Source organism: Plutella xylostella, chromosome Z, assembly GCF_932276165.1.
Source record: "Plutella xylostella chromosome Z, ilPluXylo3.1, whole genome shotgun sequence".
Lineage (NCBI taxonomy): Eukaryota > Metazoa > Arthropoda > Insecta > Lepidoptera > Plutellidae > Plutella > Plutella xylostella.
Genome location: NC_064012.1, coordinates 4,233,058 through 4,256,907, shown reverse-complemented (window position 1 = coordinate 4,256,907; position 23,850 = coordinate 4,233,058). Strand labels below are relative to the sequence as shown.

Genomic DNA, 23,850 nt, shown 5'->3' with positions numbered 1-23,850 from the left:
GTTTTTGATTTACGATCCTTGGGGTCTTTTTTAAAGTTGATATAGAGACTTTCCATAGCATCAATGATTTGCTGTTGCGTAGCTAGGATGTCTTCCATCTTGACTTCCATTTTTTAAGTTGAGAGCAAGCAAAAAAAAGGAAAGATCTTACTTGATAAAGCTGGCTGAAGATGATAGTTTGATGGTTCCCTGACTCCACAGGTCTCCAAATGATAAATCCTTGCAAAACAATAGGTAAACCACTCGCGAAGCACAAATGCTAAGATTCACGACACTCGCGACTGATCCCGCCTGTTCCGAAGGCTCGAAGGACCAAAACGATGTTGGGGTTGATTGCTGCCCACAACAACGGGGTTGATAGTTGATAATGATAATTGATAGTTTGATAGGGTGAGTGCCGAACCGCCGCGTGACGTATGATAATGAAAAGACGTCGTAATGTGTGAACGGTATATTGAACACTGAAATATGATTATGTAGGTACAATTGTCGCTAAGTCTAAGCAGGTCGCACGTTTAAGTAAAATGCAAACTAATGCCTAGATGTTAACTCTAACAATAAATGTTCTCGTATCACGTACAAAACAATAGGATATTAGTACCATCGAAGTTCCACTTCGAAGATTAGTAGGTACTTAGTATATTTTTAACAAAGTGGCATGTCTTCACTTTTATGTTTTCGAGTACTATGTTGAAATTTCATGTCATTGTCCGTAGAACGCCCCGCATACCTCAACCTCCCCTCACTAGATTTGACAGATTCTGATTTTCTTCTGGCTTGAGTGACAGCCTTAAGAAGATAATATCTCGAAACGGTTTTGGAATTAGCATCAAAAATTTTTACTTAACATACCGAATTAATTACATTGATAAAGTTCTGTCATATAAATACATCCTACTAATATTATAAATGCGAAAGTTTTAGAGTATGTGCGTATGTTTGTTACATATTTACGTCAAAACGGCTGAACCAATTTTAATGAAATTTGGTATGGAGTTAGCTGATACCCAGGACACATAGGTTACTTTTTATTGCGGAATTCCCACTAGAAAACTTTTTAATGCGAACAGCTAGTAAATTATATAGCATGATAATTTTTTGTCTACAAGATTTTAATCTACATTTTTAGATGCCTTCCACATCAAATCAATATGAAAAAAAAAACACAGAAACAGATGACCAACCAACTCCTAAAACTTCAAAAGTAGAACAGACGGAAATTGAAGACTTTTCAGACTTACATTCTGTTTTTGATACCCCAAAAATCCAAGTTGAGAAAAGAATTACGAAAAAAAATAGCACTTCAGAAAAGATACATACCTACTTAAAATTCAGTCGCTCAGGCGCAAAAATTTGCGACTCAAAAAAAAACTAGCCTCGTTCAAACAAATTCTTGAGACTTCAAAAACAGAAAGACATATTAACGATGACACTCATGACGTTTTGAGTAGTAACGTGTTTGCTGCAGACTTGTATGCTAAACTGAAGAAAAAAATACAAGCAAAATCTAAAAAGCATGCATCAAAATATGAACCAGAATTTAGAAAATTTTGCTTGACCCTCCATTTTTTGTCGCCTAATGCTTATAGATACATTAGAAATAAATTTGAAACTTGTCTCCCTCATCCAAAGACAATATCAAAATGGTATTCAAATATTGATGGCTCCCCTGACTTAACAGATGATGCATTTAAGATCTTAAAAGCTAAAAGAAAACAGTCTAATGCTAATATGACCTGTGCATTAATTGCTGATGAAATGGCTACCAGACAGCAAAGGTGTTTTAACCGACAAACTAAGCAAGATGAAGGCATTGTTGATATGGGAACTGGTCCTTATGAGAACCTTAATGTAAACGCTTCCGAAGCTTATGCCTTTATGCATGTATCATTAAATGAGTCATGGAAATTACCAGTAGCCTATTTTTTAATTCACGGATTGACAGGAGAACAAAAGGCAAACATAATTAATACAATACTGAGGCGATGCTATGAAGTTGGAGTCGATGTCGTGTCTTTGACATTTGATGGACAAAGTACTAACTTATCAGCAATGAAGGTACTAGGTTGTAATCTTCATGACCCTAAAAATCTCAAAACTACATTTAAACACCCATGCGTTAATTATGAGGTGGCTCTCTTTTTGGATTTCTGTCATATGTTAAAGCTTATACGAAATCATTTCGAATTGAAAGAAACCTTTATGCATGAAGATAAGGAAATAAAGTGGGACTATATTAAGAAACTTGAAGAAATGCAAGAGCAAATTGGTTGGAATTTGGCAAACCGATTGACCAAAAAGCATGTACATTTCAGAAACTCGATAATGAATGTGAAACTAGCTACCCAACTGCTGAGTAGAAGTGTCTCAAAAGCAATTGAGTTTTGCCGACAAGAACTTAAACTTCCTGGTTTTGAAAATAGTCATCATCATCATCATCTCAGCCATAGGACGTCCAATGCTGAACATAGGCCTCCCCCAATGATTTCCACCTTGTCCGATCGGAGGCGGCCCGCATCTAGTGCTTCCCCGCGGACTTCACTATATCGTCCGTCCATCTCGCGGGTTGTCGCAACTTATACAGAGCACCAAACCTCTAAAAAAATCACACTAAAAACTTGTACACCTAGACTAAAATCTCCTTGCTTCAACGGGTTTCTTGGAGTTCTTGTGTGTATTAAAAGTTTGGAATCGTTATATGAGACTCTAATTGAATCCAACCGGCTGCGGTACTTGACCACGTATAGATTAAGTCAAGACCATATTGAACTGTTTTTCGGATCAATTCGAATGCATGGCGGACACAACGACAACCCAAATGCTCGTCAGTTCAAAGGCATTTACAGAAAACTTCTGTGTCACATGGAACTAAAATCAGCGGAATCGGATAATTGTGTCCCTTTAGAGCACATATCTATTTTGATGTGTCCTCCGCGCTAAAATCGATAAATGAAACCGCTGCTTCAACGCGGCCAGATGATGATGAGGCCGAAACCAGTGAACAGGAATCATTAGGTGAAAACCTGGAACATGCGTCACAATTGTTACACAACACACAGTTTTGGGATTACAAATAACAGGTCGTAGGATACATCGCTGGTTATGTCACAACGAGCCTATTTAAAAAAAATCTAATGTACTGCGTGTATTGAATACCTGCTGGCAAAAGAAAAAAAAGTATTTCACAAGTTTGTAAGTGTGAGAGATGAAGGAGGTTTGGTGTACGCCTCACAAGATACGTAGGTACCATGTTTGCAAAATAACTGAAGAAGTTTTGAGAAAATATATGTGTGTACAGGATTTCAAAATTTCCAGTATAATACATGCAAAGATAATGTACACAGTATTGAAAAAAAATTAGGCAATAACAACTTGTTTGCTGTCACAACTGACCATATTTGTGCTTCACTGCACCAAATAAATATAATAAGATTGGTGGCAGGGCAATATTTAATGATACGATGTTATCACATGTGTAAATTAGACAACTTGACCAGTAATGTAAATTCAAAAAGAAAATTATTTAAAAAGCAAATTCAAAGAGAAGAAAATTAATACCATGGAGAATCCAATAATAATTTTAATGATAAAAACGTGCGGTTTTGTCTACCTTAGGTAAGGCAACCATAATTAATTTTATTGTAACAAAATAATATAGTATATTAGATTTTAGCTGAAATTTGAAAAACCATCTAGACTGTTTATTTTGCCATTTCTTCTCCTCAGTGACCGAGCCTTTGTGAAATGATACTTTGTGAAATGTAACCCAGTCGGGTGAGTCGGATAAATCATAATGTAAACGATTTTAACTAATTTAAATTTTCCTAAAAAATATCATCACATTATTATGAATTTTCTACCAACTTAGAAGAATTTTACTTACGTTGCCACATTTTTTCATGCACTCAATGACATGACAGGAGGGAATGACAGTACAGTCACTCACAAAAGTAATACAATATTGGCCTGCTTACAATGTAGGCGATGTATGAGACGAGTCCGTCTAGGGTTGTAAATGGTCGTCGCATCCAACGTTTCCAAAAGAAGTCGTCTAGTCGAGCTGCTCTGTGCCACCCCTGACGACCATTAAGGGGAGAACTGAGGCTAAAATGCTAAAGTCGGCTTGATATACTTGATTAGATTGAAAAAACGGTAACTTCTATCACATTGAGAAAAATATATATTGTAGGTAGGGTTTCTGATTTCTCGACCTGTTTTAATTCTCGAGCCCAAATTCTCGAATCTTCTCGAGTCTCGAGCCTTTCTTTAGAAAAAAGCCTTAATAAAAAAAAAAACACAAAATCTCCTTTTTTTACTTTGTCTACTTAATCACTAAGAAAATAGTCTACTGATACTCGTAATTAGTTGTCTAGCTAGCTACTTATTACTATAGTACAAGGTAATCACCCAATTGGAAGTTGCTCTCATTTGTGAAAATAATCGCCAATTTAAAATCAGTTTTGATATTGGTGGACTAGACAAATGCAGAATACAAGTTCAGAAGCTGTGGAGTGATATACTCTAATAATTGTGTTTAAGTATTCAGTTTACAGGTCGCCTTTTTTCGTTTTATCTGTAATTTTTCCCTGCAATACCACCCGATTTAACCGTTTCAGACAGTTATTCTGGGGTTTTTGGAAGTCCCATGTTTATGTGAATAAGCTCGTGGAAGCCCGATAACATTCGAGACGAGTGCGAGAATCTCTCGCCCGAAGTTTTCGCTGAAGTGATGAGAAATGCCATAAAGCGAGCCCGTATGGCAATCATTGTGATGGCGCCCAGTTGGCCGATATCATCTTCTCGACTTTACCAATAAAATTTAAAAGGTTCAAATAAACATAATCAAAAAACAGTATCGCAGTTTTTCATTTAGAAAAAAAAATGAGAGCCAAACAACATCGGATGACTTCTTTTGGTCCACCTGAACTAAGATACACAGTACACGTAACTATTATTACGTTATCTTTTAATCATCCATTGGTATTATCAGTACAGCACTAACTTAAATGGAGATGAAACATAACATAATAAATCATAATACACGCGCATGGTATGCGTGTGTGTTGTTAAGCGGCGCAGGTAAATTCGAATTGAATATTCTTAATTTTTATCTCAAGGCTCGAGAAATTCTCGAGTCTTCAGATTTTTTTCTCGTCTCGAACCAAGCCGAATTTCTCGAATCTTCTCGAGCTCGAGAATTCTCGAGCAGAAACCCTAAAAAAAAAAAAAAAAAAAAAAAAAAACATATACAGTATACAGTACAGGTTAGTTACTTAGAAATTGGTGCAGGATTTTAATAAGTATCTTAAAAAAAATGCAAACAGACCATGTCGTTTGCCATTTTTCGACTTATTTTGAAAAAACCCTCGAAATCAGAGGGCCCATTTTCATAAAATCTTATATGTATGCGTAGGTAATTAAATTCTTTACAAAGTTACCTTAAAGAATTGGATTTAATGGACCAGAAGTCAACTTTTTTTGCAAAAAAACTAGTATATACCCTTTTAAAAATGATGACGCCGTGACAGATTTCAGATTTCTTCAGTCGTCGCCCTGATGATGGCGGCCTGTTAGGAGCGATCCTCTCGCCATTTTATTTTTTATCAAATATTTCACAAAAACTGTATAAATTTACAAATTATGACTACAAATACTATAATACATATGTATTTGCTATGAAAAGTTAATTTTCTGGTCATTTAGATGGAGAAAAGCTGAAAATTCTTAGAAAACATTTCGGCTTTTCGTTTTGTTTACATTTTTTTACTATAGAGTTACACATGCATAGAAAAAGATAAACATTACACGTAATAATGACACTTATTAGATTCTCCGAATAAGAACTATGAGGTCAATGCAGTATACCAAAACGCGAGCTCGTTAATATTCTGAGGGCTACTAATTTAACTTTATTTTATTTTAACGTGTCGTATGTGTATGCTAGACAAGATATTGTGTAAATATACAGGGTGAAGAAAAGTAAGTGCACAATTTGTATGACAAAAAAACGTAATTAAAAATATATATGTAGGTATTTTATTATAAGATGTGGTAGTCTGTTACTACAGGATGTTCAAAATTGAAGAACTATCATCATCATCATCATCAGCCAATAATCATCCACTGCTGGACATAGGCCTCTCCCGGCTAGGAGCGCCACTACACTCGGTTTTTCTCATCCAACCACTACCGGCTACCCGCCTAAGATCGTCAGTCCAGCGGGCAGGGGGGCGTCCCACGCTGCGTTTCCTGTTCGTGGTCTCCACTCGAGAACTCGTTTACCCCAATGGTTATCGGTTCTTCGGCAGATATGACCAGCCCACTGCCACTTCAGCTTGCATATTTTGACAACTATGTCGGTAACTTTGAAGGACTATAATTTTCATATTTTTTTTATTATTGATTTAACAAGATTTGCAAAAAAGCGGTTAAGTGCGACTTAATCTCGCAAAAAAAAATCTAAATGTTTACTGTAGCTATGAATTGTACATGCGTTACAAGTAAAATAAAATACCGCATAATATGTATAACTATATAAGAGCCTAGTATTCAAATGAGAAACTTACATTTTTTTTTACAATTAATAATTAAAAACATAGCTTTTTAACCCCAGACGGAAGTAAAGGGGTGTTATTAGTTTAACGGAACGGGTGAACCGATTTCAGCTTTAGATTTTAACTTAAGTATAGTCTAGTCGTAGTATGTTTTTTTTTTAATGTTATTCAATTTTGGAATCGCCATAAAATTACCTATAAGTACAGGTTTACAGGTGTTGCAAAAAGGTATACCGAAAAGGGGGTTATTCTGAAAAACTTTTGATCTACGTCTACTTTTGGAAATTCGTGAAAAATAAATTCGTTCTTGATACTAAAAAAGTCACGTGATCGAATAAGTTTCGTGAATTTTCAAAACTTGTAAAAGAAAAGTAAACAACTTTGACCCCCTGAGTCCACTTTTGGCTTAGTATACCCTTTTTGCAACACCTTGTATAGCGTCAGCGTTACATAAGATCGTAATCATCGTAACTTTTCGTGACCAAATTTTACAGGAGACAAAAATACTGTCTACTTTGTTTTATAATTCATTTACTTCTATAATTCATTTACTTCTACTTTGTTTTATAATTCACGTATTTTATAATTCATTTTATAGTTTACTAGCTGTTGCCTGCGAGTTTCGCTTTCCACAATACCGACCCCATAACGGGCCATAGTGGTATTAAATTATATGAAGAGTTGACAAATACTTATCTAAAAATTATTTTCAAGACTTCATACAGCAGCAAAGACTTGTATGGAAATGGCAAAATACTCATTTCAAATGCTAGATCAAACAATTTTTTGTTTATTATTAAGTGCCTAAATACAAAATGTACCTACCTACCTAATGTTTTTATCTTCAAAATTGACGAACACCAAACTAACTTTCAACCCCTATTTCATCCCCTCACAGGTCTAAATTCAAAAACGTTAGAACAAATATTTAATAACCTACATATTTCTTATCAAGTGCTTAAATAGAAGTTTCAAGTTAAAATTAAGAAATCCCATACATACAACTTGTCACCCACCCCTTTTCGTAGTAAAACATAGCCTATGAAAAAAAAAAAATTTAAATGAAAAATAGTTTATTGTTCAAAAACATTACAGTACAATAAAATAGCCAGAGCCCCTGTGCTAGGTTAAAAACCTGTATTACTGGGTACTCCGCCCCACTACACCAGCACGGGTTACAAAATGAACAATAACAAAATTAAACTAAAAAGACTCTAAAGATACCTACTCTTAAAATTTATAAATTTAAGATGGCAATTTTATATTTAATTAGTAATATTTACACATCCCATGAAATATAAAACTAAGCATTACACATTTTATTTTGGTATGAAAAGATAGTTACAAAAAATAATTGAAAGATCAAACGAACTTACCTGAAGTGAAGTTCGATCACAATTATCCTGTCTTCGTCGAAGAGATTTATATTATTTTTAACCATGTAGTAGCTCTGCTGCTGCACACAAATATCGCACGTAGTATTTAGCGCCCTCTAATGTATAACTCCGAAACTAAAAGTTTCGTCACACCGGAGCGCCCCGCTCCGCGGCTCCCCCTGCCGGCAGCCTCATTCTTTTTAGAGGATCCAGCAACATTGTACTGTAAAGGGAACTATATAATGGGAAGGGAGGGACCTTAAATCTCTTCGACGAAGACAGGATAATTGTGATCGAACTTCACTTCAGGTAAGTTCGTTTGATCTTTCAATTATCCAGTCTTCGTCTCCGAGATTTATATTATTTTTAACCATGTAGATGTTTGGAGTATTTAAATATTAACAATGTTGCTAACTAAAATAAAAAGTCATGATGAATATTGAAAATATGTATTTTTATTTACTTATGATTGCTCAACAAATTGACTGTTACTCAACAAGTTAGAATCAGAATCAACAATAGGCCTATTATAAAAATTGGCAAAAATTGAAGAATGTTCGGTCCAGCCTGCTGATTTACGAATTATATCAAAGCTAACACCTGCTCGAGCTGCAGATGAAGTGGCTGCATGCCGAGTGCTATGGGCACTGAATATTGTAGTGTCTATACCGCTTGCCGACAGCGTCTCCTTTAGCCATCGGCCGATAGTTTGTGTCGATGCTGGTCTAAATGGTTTCTTATAAGTAAATAATACTTTGTTACCAGTTCTATGGTCTGCGGTCCTATTTAAATAAGCTTGTAAGGTGGTTGCTGGGCATATGTTAGGGTTTTGTACAAAAAATGGCAAATTCAAAACAGGCTGGGCACGACCAATCCCCGATGTCTTAACTAAATCATCAATTATTATTATTATCTTATCACTAAATACCTTAATATTATGAGTTTTTACTAATGACAAAGTCTGTATTCTTTGCCCTGAGGCTAATGCTAATAGCATTACAGTCTTTTTAGTGAGAAGTTCTAAGTTAATTGTTTCGTTACACAATCCGCTTAGGTAATCTAGCACGATGTTAGGATTCCAAGTAACGTTATATTTTGGAAATGTAGGTCTTAATTTAAATATACCCCTAAAAAATCTTTTTAATCTTTCGTCTTCAGAAACTTTATTGGTGTTAATTAATGCTATAGCAGAACGGTGAGAATTTATCGTCCCATAAGATGATCCTAAACGATAACAGTTAGATAAAAAATCAAGAATGTTATTTACATTAGCATTATAAAAATCAAAAGCTTTTTCGTGACAGTACTTCCACCATAATTTCCAACTAGAAGTATATTGAGCTTTGGTACTTGATGTTATAGACGAGATCATGACGTCTAACGCCGTTTCCGGTACTCCTTGTCTGATAAATGCTTCCCGCATAATATGCTCGCTGCCAAGGAAAGGTGGGCATGTAGCGGGTGTGTCGACCTGAATGATGATGAAAGGAGATTTTTGTCCGGTTTTAATATAATTACTTCGTCAATACATAATGATCTGAAGAGTGGATACCAAGGTTGAGAGGGCCAATTTGGAACTACTATTATACCTGTTGCTTTGTCGGCTATTATCTTATTAAGCACCTTTAAAATTAAAGAGAAAGGAGGAAAGGCGTAGAAGAAAAAATGGTTCCAGTTAACTGTGAAAGCATCGATATCGTAGGCAGATGGGTCTCTTTTCCAAGATATATACTTGGAACATTTTGCGTTAACTCGAGATGCGAAAAGATCAATTTCGGGATTTCCAAATCTCCGCACGATACTAAGATATTCGATAGTATTTAATTCCCACTCTGTGTCTAGATTAATTCTTCTGGATTCCGAGTCAGCTTCTACGTTTAATGATGACTTAATGTAGCTTGCAAAAATAAAGATATGCTTTTCCTCACACCAGTCCCAAATATTTTTGGCAACCGAATTGAGGTGTTCAAACTGAACTCCTCCCATTCTATTGACATATGAGATAGCTGTAGTATTATCTACACGAAGCAATATATCACAACAAGTAAAATTTTTTGCGAAAGATTTTAAGCCGAAAAAGACCGCCAGTAGTTCTAGGTAATTTATGTGGTTGTCTCTCTCAACCTGTGTCCACTGACCTCCAGTTCTCTCACCGCCGCATGCCGCACCCCAACCGGTAGTTGAAGAGTCTGTAAATATCTCTAAAACAAAATTGTTTGGTTTTATAGATCTTTTTGCGGTCAAAATATTATTTTTCCACCATATTAAATCACTTTTTATGTAGGATGGAAGTGTCATGTTTTTCTCATAGCAGTCATCATTCTTTAGAAGAGCTAAATATTTAGCCCTTTCTAATGATTTTGTATGAGACCATCCATAGGTTAATGCCGGGCAAGCTGCGGTGAGAGATCCAAGAAATCGGGCTAATTCTCTAATTTTTATGACTTTTTGGCTAAGCATATCTAAAACAAAACCATATATTTTTTGTCGCTTTTCTTCAGGGAGTTCTAAAGTCATTTGTTCTGAATTTATAATAAAGCCAAGATATCTACAAGATTTCTGAGGAATTAATATACTTTTTTTGTAATTGATTATAAATCCAAGGTTTTCCAGGCATGCTATTGTTTGTTTAGTGTTATACAAACAGCTCTCTTTTGAACTCCCTATACACAAGGCGTCGTCAAGAAACCTAGTCGACCTTAAACCACGTGACCTCAAGTATGTAAACACTGGCTGAAGAATTTTAGTAAATATGAAAGGAGCTGAACATAATCCGAAAGGTAATGCTTTAAATTGAAACAGAAAATTATTGTAATAAAATCTTAAATATTTTTGGCTGTCTTCGTGTATTGCTTGTAATAAATATGCTTCTTTTAAATCGATATTACACATATAATCATCCTCTTTAACTAGTTTTATAGCCGTTCTGATATCTTCCAGTTTAAAGTGCTTTACTTGAACAAACTGATTAAATTTTTTAAGATTAAGTATAAATCGGCGGCTTCCATCGCTTTTTGGTATCAAAAAGATATCAGAGATAAACTGATCAGTCACGGGGTTACATATTTCAATAGCTCCTATATTCAATAAATGGGATATTTCCCTGTCTAGGTCGATGTATTCTTGGCTGGTAAATTTCTTATAAGGTCGGTAGCTTGAGCCTGTTGGCGCCGCAGTGGCGGCGGCGGCGGTTGCAGCGGGCGCCGTATTTGCGGTAATTGCGCTGGCAGAGGATGTCCCCGGCGCCGTCCACTGTTCATGTGCTGGCCCCGCTGCACCCCAGTCCTTGTGTATGGAGTAGACTGGTAATAGCGCTGACGGCCCCGCAATGGTGGTCCTTGGAAGTTTAAACCACTCGTTGTGGGGGTATTTTGTGATTGAATCATAGTGCCTGTCTTCTTCATAGTATTGGACGTCTTTACAATGTCCATTAAGTTTAAACGGTTCGACAAGTGATTTATCTAACAATGGTATAACCATTGATCGGCGAGTATATGTCTCCATATAATGTGAATCGGCGATAAGTTTGCCGCAATCATTAAGAATACGAACCACGTCTGAAATGTTTGGGTTTTTTTTCAAAACAGCAGTTAGTGCCCCTCCTAACACGGATAATGCTTTTCCGAGTTGATTTTGCTTAGACATCATGTGTTTGTCTCTTTGCTTAAAGGATTCAGTCATGGCCTGCATAGTATTAATCTCCGGGTTTAGAGTTGGCGCCTTACAAAAAGGTGTATTCTTTGGAAACAAGTACTTCTTGTTAAGTTCCTCTTTCACCTCTTTTTTAAGGCCTTCTTGTAAGATTTGTTGAAATCTCTTGCTTACGCCTTCTTGAAGATCGTCACCCCATTCTTCTGATGTTACTTCAAAGTCCCCCAAGATGTTGAGTAATTCAGTATCAAACAAATCCTCATTATTATTGTTTTGTTCCGGTCCGATTTCCGTTGTGATCCCGTTTTCTAATATCTGGGTTTCTACTGGTTGGGATCCACTGTTAGGTTCCCCGGAGGACGGGGGCGGTAACGGCGGAATTTCTGTTTGTGAGCCTTCCACTGATTGAGATTCGATTGGATTTTCCACCGGATTGTCTACGGGGTATTGCGATGATTCAGGTAATATATCTGAAACCATCATACAACTAATAAATAAAAGAATAATAAAGGTTACATAGTAACCATCAACCAACAAATGCAATATGCAAATGAAACTGGGTGTCAATGCGGGAGCTTACAATAAATGGCGTAATAAAGCCTTGCTGGGTATTACAATTCCGAGGTAAAGTATTTCTAGGTAGATACTACCTAAAGAAAAAAACAAAAACAATTTTTTCTGTGCCATGTGCACTAAGTTAACCTCAAATTACTAACCTTGAACTTGAATATCTTCGTCATCAGTGGGATACACCACCGCTGTTACTGTGCTACGTATTCTGTGTTCCAATCTACCTTCATATTTTTGTAATTTCCGCCTCCAACGTTCTTCCTTTGATTCCTTATGATTTTTCTTGCGTTTCGGCATTATTAACAAAAAACTTCACTTACACTTTTAACTGCCTACTATATTAAGGTAGCACTATTACTTAAATATGACTTATTTCAAATTATTCGCTCTAGTCCCTCCAGACCACGTGCGTGCGCCGTGCGCGCACAGAACAGAATGAGGCTGCCGGCAGGGGGAGCCGCGGGGCGGGGCGCTCCGGTGTGACGAAACTTTTAGTTTCGGAGTTATACACTAGAGGGCGCTAAATACTACGTGCGATATTTGTGTGCAGCAGCAGAGCTACTACATGGTTAAAAATAATATAAATCTCGGAGACGAAGACTGGATAATAATAATAATATGAAGAACTAAGTATACCTTATCCTTAATTTACAATGTTTTCAGTAACATCATAGGTTAAATCTAGTAAATACAAAGATAATACTTTTTTTATTTCTGATATTGTGTTTGGGTAAATTTTAAGTATTCTATTCACCTTGTTATAAATAGTGCAAGACTGATATGTTAACTGTTTTTGATAAAATGTTGTATTACAGTTTGGGACATTACATACTATGTCATTCCTACGTTTGTGCATGTGATTTTGGATAAAAGGTGTTACTTTATGTTTTTTTATTACTGTAGTTATGATGTAAATTTGCCGAATTGAGTGTAGTTTACATTAATTGTATAATTGAAAGGTAGGAAATAAAATAGGTTTAAAATACATAATCTTAATTAATGCTCTCTGTGCACGCTCCAGCAATATTAAGTGGGTTTTGGCGGCTCCGCCCCATACTGGGATACAGTAGCTGATAATTGACTGAGCGAGTGCTTTATATGTGGACAATATTAATTTCTCACTTGCAACTTTTCTAAGTTTTTTAAAAATCCATATTAATTTTCTTATCCTGTCTGCGTTGTTAAGGATATGAGATTCCCACTGAAGGTGGTTATCAATTGTTATTCCCAAGTTCTTAGCCTATGTTCTTTCTCAAGGTCTATACCATGTGTAAATCAAATTTAATTTAAATCGGTTCAGTAGTTTTGGCGTAAAAGAGTTACAGAAATACACGGTTACTTTCGCATTTATAATATTAGTTAGAGGATCAGAAGGGCTAGTACAGGGCACATTTAAGACGTGACAAGAGTTTTGCATCGCGCTCACTCACATCGCGCATCGGAGAACTCTTGTCACGTCTTAACCGCGCCCTGTGCTACAGGGCCAGGGCGGTTCTAAGACGTGACAAGAGTTCTCCGTCGCGCTCGGTCTTGAGGCTGCGCGATGTGAGTGAGCGCGATGCAAAACTCTTGTCACGTCTTAAATGCGACCGGTATATTTTTTATCGCATAATAATGTAAATATTTGCTTTCAATGCGATTTCCGTCAAAACGTTATCTTTAAAATGTCCTTGCTTTACATACTTACACTCACAAGCAATGAAAAAGTTTCAGTGACATAGCGGCAAATTACTCCAAAGAGGAAAAAATTATCTAAACGACGCCGTCTCTGCGATATTGAAGTTAATTTAACAGCGCATCAGAATACTAAAAACTAAAAATCAAATAAAAAAATTGTAAAAATTTAAATAAAATATTCAAAAAAATTGGGATTGTTTGGTGTAGTCCGCATTTTGTGAGTGGAACTTTTTAATTATACGTAGTGCAGGGAATTTGAAAAACATAAATAATACAAATATTTTGATATGTACGAGTAATTCCAGAGAAGCTCACCTTATAATACCTACCCTCTGCCTACTGCGTAGCACATACCGAACAGCATGAGCGGCCCAACCGCAGAGACGGGTGGAATAAAACAAATATTAAAAAAATAATCCTTAAGGTCCAAACTCCCTTCCCAAGCTTGTACCATTTCCCACCTCGCTGGTCCACTTCTCACATGTTCTCCACAATGTTTTCCTGTACCACAATGATCGATAGACTCGATAGTACTCTTTGTCCTTAAATTCCAAAGAAATTTTTGGCACGTCAGGAGCAGAGATTTGAATCCGGCAAAGCTAGCGCTTACCCAGCTGAGCTACCACCACCACATACTATCGGTACATTACGGTAGGTATACCCGTACTTTGTTGCTACCCTTGAAATAATGCCAACAGCGAGTGAGATACGGCTAGGTCACATGATTCTACGATCAATACAGCTAGGTTCCCAGGGCCAGCTAAATGCTAAATTTAGACCTGTTCGCCCCCCGTCCTGTCCCTCCTTCACAGCGTCCTAGCGCAGGCGTACATGACGCTTTGTAACTGCGTAGTTCTGCAAAACCTAGTACTTAGGTACTTCGTAAATATCTATCTTATCAAACGAAAAAACACATTTATTTCCTTGCTAAAAGCCTGTACTGAATAATAGTTTCGTAATTCTCCAATTTGGTAAATTTCAGACAGACTTGTGGGAGTTGACATTGAACTATACCATAAACAAAGCCCAATCAATAACTTCGGACCTGCGTCTCACTGAACACGTAAAACAAGTAAAATTTTCAATACCTAGGTAGAATAATACACATTCATTTGATACAGTGATAGCAACAGCGATTAACTATGTATATACTTGCGGAAACTTACAAGCACCCACAACAATAATGAACTATTTAAATGTGTATGTACCTACAATATAAAATAAATACCTTCCTATATACAGCTCGTATATGGACCCAACTCAGCCATCACTGTCAATAAAGGCAACTGCGCTGAATTTCACGTGGCCATATGTAACTGAAGTGCAAGGAAATCAACGACTTTTCTAATAAACCGTGTCTGACAAAAGAACTGCCTAAGAACATAAGACAATAATTGGTAGCATAGTACTTTAAATAAATTATTTTAGATTAAAATTCATTGTGTACCTACATTATAGTAACCTATGTATTAGTATCATCATTATCATATCTAGGTAAAAAGATCAAAGATCCGTCAGGATACATACATTAAAAAAATAAAATCTGTGTCACTAAAGTAATTAAAATACGTGACAACAATAACGGTGGATGTGATTATCCAAAAGAAGCAAAGCCATATTTATTTACTTCAATATGCGACTGTTGTAACCGAGATGTCAAAGAAAAAGCCAAGAATCTACCTACATAATGATTATATTAGAATACAGTAACAAATTCAAAGGTACAATAGGTGAGCTAATACAATACACGTTTTGCATCGCACCTGTAAACTTGAAACCCTTCATGTGAAACAGTACATAGTCGCTAGTACATAGATGACGTCGATCGTTACCGCGCACGTGTAACCTTTAACGTGTTGCGTCCCCCCCGCGCCGGGAAGGACGCAGAGTGACCAGGTCGTGGATGCGAATTTACCCCAAATCACACTGAAATTTTCCCCAAACCGATACTATATATATTATATTTTCCCCCATTTTTTATGTTATAATTATGACCATCTAATATAAAAAAAAACTCTGTATGGTTAGGTCAATACATTGTTTATTCTTTTCAACAGAAAAAGCTATCTCGACCCACAAATATGGTCAATACAATACCTGCGTACTGAGAAAGTGCTGTAAATTATCTTAAAACATACTGACAATGAATAATTTTACTCAAATACTTCAACCCAAATTTTCCTACCTTAAAAACGGGATCACCAAACCCCTCAGTTTTTCACAATTTACGGGAAAATACTCCCAGCCTGGAGACCCTGACGTGAAGCGCGCGCATCCCTAGCTGCATCCTTGTCGAGCTTGACCTTGAAAGGTGGACATTACAAATGACAAGGTTTAGGTGCACGGGAGGTGGGCACGGGGTGGCGCGTCGGGGGAGGGCCCGTATATAAGCGGCCGGGGGCGCCGGGCCCGCCAGTGCCTCGGCGCCCGCTGCCGTAGACACGTCGATCCATCACACCTGAGCGGGACTAGTGATTGTTTATTTACCGGGAAATTTCAAGTTCACATACCTTCTCATAGTGTTTGTTTTACTTATTTTGTGATTTGCGTCTCAACCATGACGAATATTATTGTTGTTTTTATTGTGGCGTGGGTGACAAAGTTGATAGCGGCTTTGGAAACTGGAAATGAACTCCCAAACTTCACCTTCGGCAAAAACGGAAAAAATAGTAAGGATATAAATAATAGTCTGCCTTTCGAGACCGCACCGATCGCCGACCGGCCCTACGTATACGATGTCATCACAGAACTTAGAAAAGCGACAAAAGAGCTTAAACCTAATCTTAATAATAAACTCCGGTTAGACTCTTTTGATGATCGCTGGCAGAAAAAAAACTACGTTGAGGGCACAACAAAAATTTATCCAGATGGAATCAATTCCAATGATGTGGGAGTAGTTGTGTTAGTCCCAAGCAACAGGTCCGAAGAACGAAAATCACACAACGAACTATACCATGTGCTCTATGATCTCACACACACTGACCCTTCCTCAAATGAACCACGCGAAATCCCTTTCAACAATAATTCTTACTACGCTATCGCTGAGAAACTATCTGATGGTACGTATGGATCTTAATTACAGCAATTAGCCCTACGCGTCGCGATAAGAATGACAAATCTGCATACTTTCTACTAGATATCCCAATTGTCTACGGTGTAGGCAAAATGCTCATCCTAAAAAAAAATAGTTAAACAACTTTTTTAAATATACAAAATTGGCTTGTTTATACCTTATTTGTACTCTATTGTTACTGATACGGTCATGTTGAAAATTCATGATTGTCTTAGTGGCATATAATATAATAATATATACATAGGTATCTCTGAGAACAGTTTGCTAGGCGTGGGGCGGGATTGCGCCGCCTCCCGCGTTGAATTCTTTAGCATTGAACACGATTGTCTAAACGCAGCAAAACAAGCGACGCAATCGTATTTTTTTGCAAAAAATATATTTTAAAAAAATACTGTTTTTAGAAATATTAAAATTGATGAATTAAGAATAAAACTTATCAAGGTCATCGTAAAAATTTTAATTTTTATTGCGGAAATTAGTTGGATTCGTTGCCTGTAAATGTAATTATGTATTTGGAAATGCTTAGGTATTTATAGGGGTCTTATGAGACGAGAAACTATGTGTATTTAGTACGTCACAAAATAATATATAACTTCAGCTTAAAACCGTTTTGCACCGCCCTTAAGATCGGGAATAGGGTATTGTAAAATGGGGGAATAGGGTAATGTAAAAAGGTTTCAGGTGGAAAAAATCTTTTGAATTAATAATAAATATTAATATTCTATCTGTACTTGTCTGTATTTATATATAAATATATTTATAATTATTAGTCTGTATGTATGTTACGGTCATAAGTAAAAATAAAAGTAGAACATGGGATGGAATAGAGTACCTACCTAATGTTGACGTTTAAATATATTCTAGGGTTCCGTAACTCAGAATGTAAAAACGGAACCCTAAGGACAACTTTTTTTTCTGTTTGTCAAGACCTTTTGTCTCGTATACGACTTATACAAATATTTGAGTTAACTACGGACCTAAAAGCCGGCCCTTAGTATTGACAGTAACAATTAACTTTTTTTTTACATCGGGTCCAGGATTTCACATATGAAACACTATAGGAAAATTTGTTTTACGGTTTATTTATTTTAATCAATAGGTATGTAAATTTAGACATATTGGTAAAAAAATAGGTGCATAAAAGTGGCCTTATCGTTCAAACTCTATGCTGCGCTAAGTATCATGCCTCGTAGCGCGTACCTTTTGAAATACGTCATATTATATTATTTATGGGCTTGAATTTATAAATAAATTCTTTCCGTGCGAGGGACGACTTTTTAGGGTTTCATTCCATTGTAAATAGGTATAAACAAGAATCTGACAAGTTCTTAGCTGTTGCCGTTTCTAATGAAGATTGAAGGATAGGTTAAACAGTGAATGATTTATATGTTTATTCTCACCCGTAGGGATCGATAAGACCCGGGCGCGATTGAAAAATTTAGTAGGTACTTACGTTATACCCGTCCCACTTCACTGAACACGCCCCTAAAAGAGACACCCATTGTACCTACAGTGGGTGTCTCTTTTACGGGCTAGCCAAGCGATTTCAAACCTTACTGCATAACGGACTACTCGTTTACTAATATAACTATAGATGGATATTTCTTTTATAATATTATGTAATAGTTATGTACTTATTATGCTGCTGCGTTTTTAACATTTATTACAATTTCAAGGCTGTACGCGAATTTTCGTTTTAAACTTGTATTTATTTTAGCTATCGAATGTACATAATTATATTAATATTTATGCAGTATGCACATTTGTATAGATTTTTGCTATGCCCCATCAACTTTTTCGCCCTATTTATTAATAAATCCATTTTTCGGTCGGCGACGGAATGGTCTATCAATAAAAATTATATATTTAGTATATGTATAATGGTATGTAATAGTTTATTTCGTAGAAACGTATAAACCCGAATGTTAGGTCCCTCGTTAAAATAATAACTTTATTACCAGACCTGCAATTAAAGTAAATGTATATTAAAAGTTTAACAGTCCACCGTATGCATTCTAAGAAAAAATGAACAGTTATCGTTAAATCCATATACAGGGTGTCGCACCGTGATGGCACATGATGGGAAAGTACCATAAAGCTGGAATTATACGCGTCTTCAGCCGAGCAGCCTGGAGGCTGTGTAATAAATCGTTACAACAGTAGAATTGCCTGTGATATCGTAGTGTTTGCTGCCTGCAGTATGCGCCGGCGCAGCTCGGGTTCCAAACTAAATAGTACTGAAGTTATTTTACTGAACTGAAAATATACTCTATTCTTCACATTTATAATGAAAAACTGAAAAGCCTGTAGGGAGGGCTTGATTTTCAACAATAATTGATGAAATCATACTATGGACCAGAATCAAACCAAACAAAGTTTTACTAAAACACAACAGCTTTTAAGTAACTGTTTTTAAGTAACTGTGGACTGTTAATATTTTAATTCATATAATTGTAACATTACTGTTCCGTCTCTTATAAATAAAAAATAGGCATCATTTATCTATTGTTACTTGATTATTTTTTTTAGTTTCAGAAACGACTAGTAATGCTTCAATACATGTCATGGGCCACTACAACATCTTTGGACCCGTAACCGTCCTGTTACTGTCCGCATTCTCTGCAGCGATGGGAATCTTGTGCAATTCATTCCATGTCACGGCCTTCTTTTTAAGAAGTCACCGTGTCGGTAAGTGCTATTTTAATATAGACATAGGGGGTAGGCCGAGGCAATTCGGGTTTGAGAGATATTTTTTTATTTATTTTTTTGTTTAAAAATGTTATTAGGTTTTATTTTATGATTTTAATATAATAAGGAATAAGTACTTAGAACTGATCCGATTTGCCTCGGTCTACTATACGTATGCTGGACCACAACATAACTGCGCTTTCAAACAATCTATTTATCTATAAAGTCTATAAGTACTATCGATGTAATTTTTAATTGTGTCTACAGTATAACATAATAATACATAGGTAATATTTTTTTAATAGTCATGGAGTGAGTAGCTAGGTCCTATCACCAATTGGTCTTATCACTTAGAGAACAGACATGTGCATTAAGACATTCATACCTTAACCTTAACACTTTCCAAATAGTTAAACGCGATACTGAAATGTAGCCGTGTTAATAGCGAATGTTGCTGAAGTCGTGTCGCATGTGACTAGTAGTAGAAGAGAACTGCTGAGTGCGAATTATTCAAGGAATTTGTAACCTGTTATTTGCTATTGTGCGATAATTGTTTAGCGGTATGCCGCGACTTGACATATATTATATAATATAATAGTACTTAATTGTTTAAAATATTTCAAGCTGTGCTAGCGAACGTGGCAAGCTCTATGGCCATGCGAATGGTATTTAAATATAGTTTTTTCGCGACCTAACAATGTGGAGCTATTTTTATTCTAAAGCTTGTGAAAAATTCAGAAACGTTGAAATTATTTAAAGACGATCCTTTATTGGTAATTAGGTACAACATGTCAGGCCATAGCGAATTTCGTGCTCCACAGCTAGTTAATAATTATAATATTTTTATTGCAGACCAGTTGTTCCAGTGTTTCTTGGGGGCCTCTGACCTGTCCGTATCATCTATCCCAGCTTTCACCATATTGTACTACCAGCTGTCAAAACGCAGAGACATTTTCGGGATATCAAAGATACCACAATTCGTCGTCACGGCCGGTTTTTACTCATACAACTTGTTTATTACCGTAAGGATTGTTCATAATTATTTCGATGTCATAATTAACAACATCAAAAATGAAAAAAATATATTTATTTATTAAAATTAATTAATTAAAAACAAAATAATCACAATTCTTCTTAATTGTGTTTTTTTTTGTTTCAGCTGACTTCAGCGGAAATCTACTTCCAGATCAAATACTACTCGAAAACGTTCCGTGTGTTTACTAAAGTCCGAAGTGTCGTTGCTTCAGTGTTGGCGGTGATCACGAGTGTCACAGTTGCTGCCATCGGAACCTTCTTGGACCTGGACTACGGTCGCACCGCCCTGGAGACCCACACTGGAAATTACTTTTATAGATTCATTACTAACACTGTGTTTTGTTTTATTCCTTTTATGTTGACATGCTCTAATATATTCAATTCATTCCGCCTCATGAAAAGAAGAATGGAAATCGAAAAGTATTATACAAAATCCCAAACTTATATCAACAATCGGTCTACTATGGAAATTATTATGATATGTTACGGAACTTTCTTATTATTCTGGATACCTTACATGATAATTGTTATATTCTATCCGGATTCATCGGACTTGACTTATTATTCAGTGGCGTTGGTGGGAGTGCTTCGTTCCGTATGTTGTACCTTTTTAACAACTTTTAGAGACGGTACTTTTCGACAATCTTACAGTCACATCTTCCAGTACGTATTTTTCAAAATCAACATCGGTCACCACCATAATAGGCGCAGGAGGAACGCCGTCATAATTCTCAATCAGGCACGGGAGGGCGCATCACAACCTCGTACCCCTGAGCATTCATTCCCGGTAAACGCTACTCTCAATGAAAACGAAAGTGCTGAGACTTCATCAAGGTTTATACGAGATCCATGAGATACGGCTAGGTGTCCTAATAGGACAAACTTCAGAGTCGTTTACAAGCCCGATAAAACTGATTACGACGATGAAGCTCCGCTGACCAACGAAATAGCCGTTGAAGTCCATACAACGCGATCTCCTACGCGACCGGATTCACCTCGACCATCGCCTTCGCCCCGACCGTCGCCTTCGCACCGACTATCGCCTTCGCCCCGACTATCGCCTTCGCCCCGACTATCGCCTTCGCCCCGACTATCGCCCCGACCCCCGTCTTCGTACCGACCCCAACGCCCTAAATCACCGAGGCCAGATTCCCCCCGGCCCTCGCCGTCCCGTCGGTCACCTCGCCCCGCCACCCTGTCCATTGAGTCGCCCGACCTGGCTACACCTGCTCCGCTACCCGTTCCTGATCCTCTGCAGATCGCTACTCCACGGCCACTCGCACGACCTACTCTGAGCAATTTGGACGAAATTATCGTTGAGTATCAGTTATCCGTTAGCCGGCCCTCACCATCGGAAAGGCCAGCTTCATCTCCTGATGAAAGGCCGTTCAAGTCTTTCTGACTCTGGATCAATCGACTACGATCGTTGTCTCTATTTTCAAAACATGTTAACACGGCAACTTTCTCCACCATTTCTGAAACGGCCTTCCCTCAAGAGTTAAACCCAGGGCCTAAAAGGGTATTGCCTACCATTAAACACGAGGTATTTGATGTAATTCACGAGCATAGTGTTGTTGAGAAGCGATTTAGAAAACGCGCGCCGCCCCTCGACTTGTGTGTGATTTGTGGCGGCGACACCAGCACCCTCGCTCGCGGGCCGGATGATCCCTCTTTCTCTGTTTCTGGCATAGCTGTGTCCCCTTGCAACTGTTGGGAGTTTACCGAACCACCGAAAAGACAACGATATTCTAGATCATACTTTAATAAATCTAACGTTAGGAAAGATAAAACCACTTACTTGTAAATGGTTCTATCATATTTACAATGTTAATGTAGGTATAAGGTCAACCGGAATATATATTTTTGTCTTACCAAGATATACCCGACATACCTACATATATATTATTATAATATATTTGTAAATTTTACCTAGAATCCAAAAACTCCGATATATATTATACGAGAGGTGCGGAATATTTTCATATATAGGTACATTATATAATTTATTTTACCACGAAAAAAATTATTTTTAAATATATTGTGTTATCAAATAGATCTATTTTGAAATATATATTATAACGTTGGTATGGTAAGATAGTTTTCTCACTTTTAGATTAGTAGGTATAGTCACTTAGATACTATCGTAAACCAGACATAAGTAAAGTAAAAAATACTTACCTTTAAAGTTAATTTAGTCAATTGACCCCGGAGGGTGAGGGTTACCAAACAGGGTGTTCGCTTCGGTACATGAACCGACGTTTTTTCGAGCTCTTTTAAAATGCACAATGTTATTGAGGATATCTTTATCCCAATTTTAATCTTCTGTATGTCATAGTCATAACATACTCGTAACTTTTTTATTTTTAAATTAAACAAGAAAAACAACATATTTTTTCTGCAATGTCAAAAAAATTGCTATTCGTAGTCTATAACTTTTGGCAACTGGCTAGTAGCTATTAAGTAGATTTTCATGTAGCTATAAGCTATAAGTTCATCAAATATTATTCAATAAAAAATAAGATAAAAAATATATATTTACCACCATACCTTAAGCAGACTATTCTATCGACTAATAGATGGTAGCAACTTGGACTAAGTACCTATGTGTTCCAAATTTATACACTAAAGAAACATCGTCACGAACCATCTGCTTACTGTAATACTTTAGCGACACCCTGAATAGTTTAGATTTTAAAATTTTATTAATTCTTCGTAGTAGTCTGTATGTGTATTCTTATAAACGTACACACTTGAAATTGTCTTTTAAAATTTAGATATTATTACCTATTATTAAGAACTTTAAAATGTTTTGAGATTATCAAATAATTACATACATTACATTGTATTCATGATTATTTCTAAAATAATATTTTATTAAATATGTGCAATGTGCATTTCTAGTCGTTTATGAATGAGATTATATAATAATGTCATGTTTTTTAGATTCTCTTTGAACGTTGCATTTTATTAAAAAACTTGGCAACATTTTTGTTTGTTTTGAAACACTGTATTTAAATTGAAACGCTAATGTTTCGTATTTAATTATTAATTCATAAATGTTTAACTAGTAATAAAATATTTAAGATCAAGTTTAATTTTATTTTAATTAAGTAAGTAACTTACCTATATTCATTTCTGGCATCCCAATGTCCTTTATATCATTCATCCATTCAAAGAAAAAAATATAAAAAAAACATGGACAGGATATCTCAGGGAATAGCTCAAC

General features: G+C 36.4%; 2 protein-coding genes across 2 annotated transcripts; one reads left to right on the top strand and one right to left on the bottom strand.

Annotated features, from left to right (window-relative positions):
• Positions 1 to 259: 259 nt before the first annotated feature.
• Positions 260 to 12,495, bottom strand: LOC119694294. The gene is made up of 3 exons (XM_048632846.1): positions 12,298 to 12,495; positions 10,993 to 12,051; positions 260 to 336 (listed from the first exon to the last, which is right to left on the bottom strand). Exons 1-3 carry the CDS (start codon positions 12,446 to 12,448, stop codon positions 260 to 262), a joined length of 1,287 nt encoding a protein of 428 aa, XP_048488803.1. The 5' UTR covers positions 12,449 to 12,495.
• Positions 12,496 to 19,383: 6,888 nt separating this feature from the next.
• LOC105395429 lies at positions 19,384 to 22,627 on the top strand. The gene is made up of 3 exons (XM_011567385.3): positions 19,384 to 19,589; positions 20,442 to 20,611; positions 20,749 to 22,627. The coding sequence occupies exons 1-3, from the start codon at positions 19,466 to 19,468 to the stop codon at positions 21,475 to 21,477; spliced, it is 1,023 nt and encodes a 340-aa protein (XP_011565687.3). The 5' UTR covers positions 19,384 to 19,465; the 3' UTR covers positions 21,478 to 22,627.
• Positions 22,628 to 23,850: the final 1,223 nt, after the last annotated feature.

What these genes read in the sequence shown, in the direction of transcription:
- LOC105395429 (XM_011567385.3), top strand. Translation starts at nt 19,466, where the DNA reads ATGGGCCACTACAACATCTTTGGACCCGTAACCGTCCTGTTACTGTCC. An exon ending in TTTAAGAAGTCACCGTGTCG is followed by an intron (nt 19,590 to 20,441) that starts GTAAGTGCTATT and finishes TTTTTATTGCAG; the next exon opens with ACCAGTTGTTCCAGTGTTTC. An exon ending in CATACAACTTGTTTATTACC is followed by an intron (nt 20,612 to 20,748) that starts GTAAGGATTGTT and finishes TTTTTGTTTCAG; the next exon opens with CTGACTTCAGCGGAAATCTA.
- LOC119694294 (XM_048632846.1), bottom strand. Translation starts at nt 12,448, where the DNA reads ATGCCGAAACGCAAGAAAAATCATAAGGAATCAAAGGAAGAACGTTGG. An exon ending in CGAAGATATTCAAGTTCAAG is followed by an intron (nt 12,052 to 12,297) that starts GTTAGTAATTTG and finishes TGATGGTTTCAG; the next exon opens with ATATATTACCTGAATCATCG. An exon ending in TATAGGAGCTATTGAAATAT is followed by an intron (nt 337 to 10,992) that starts GTAACCCCGTGA and finishes TGTTGTGGGCAG; the next exon opens with CAATCAACCCCAACATCGTT.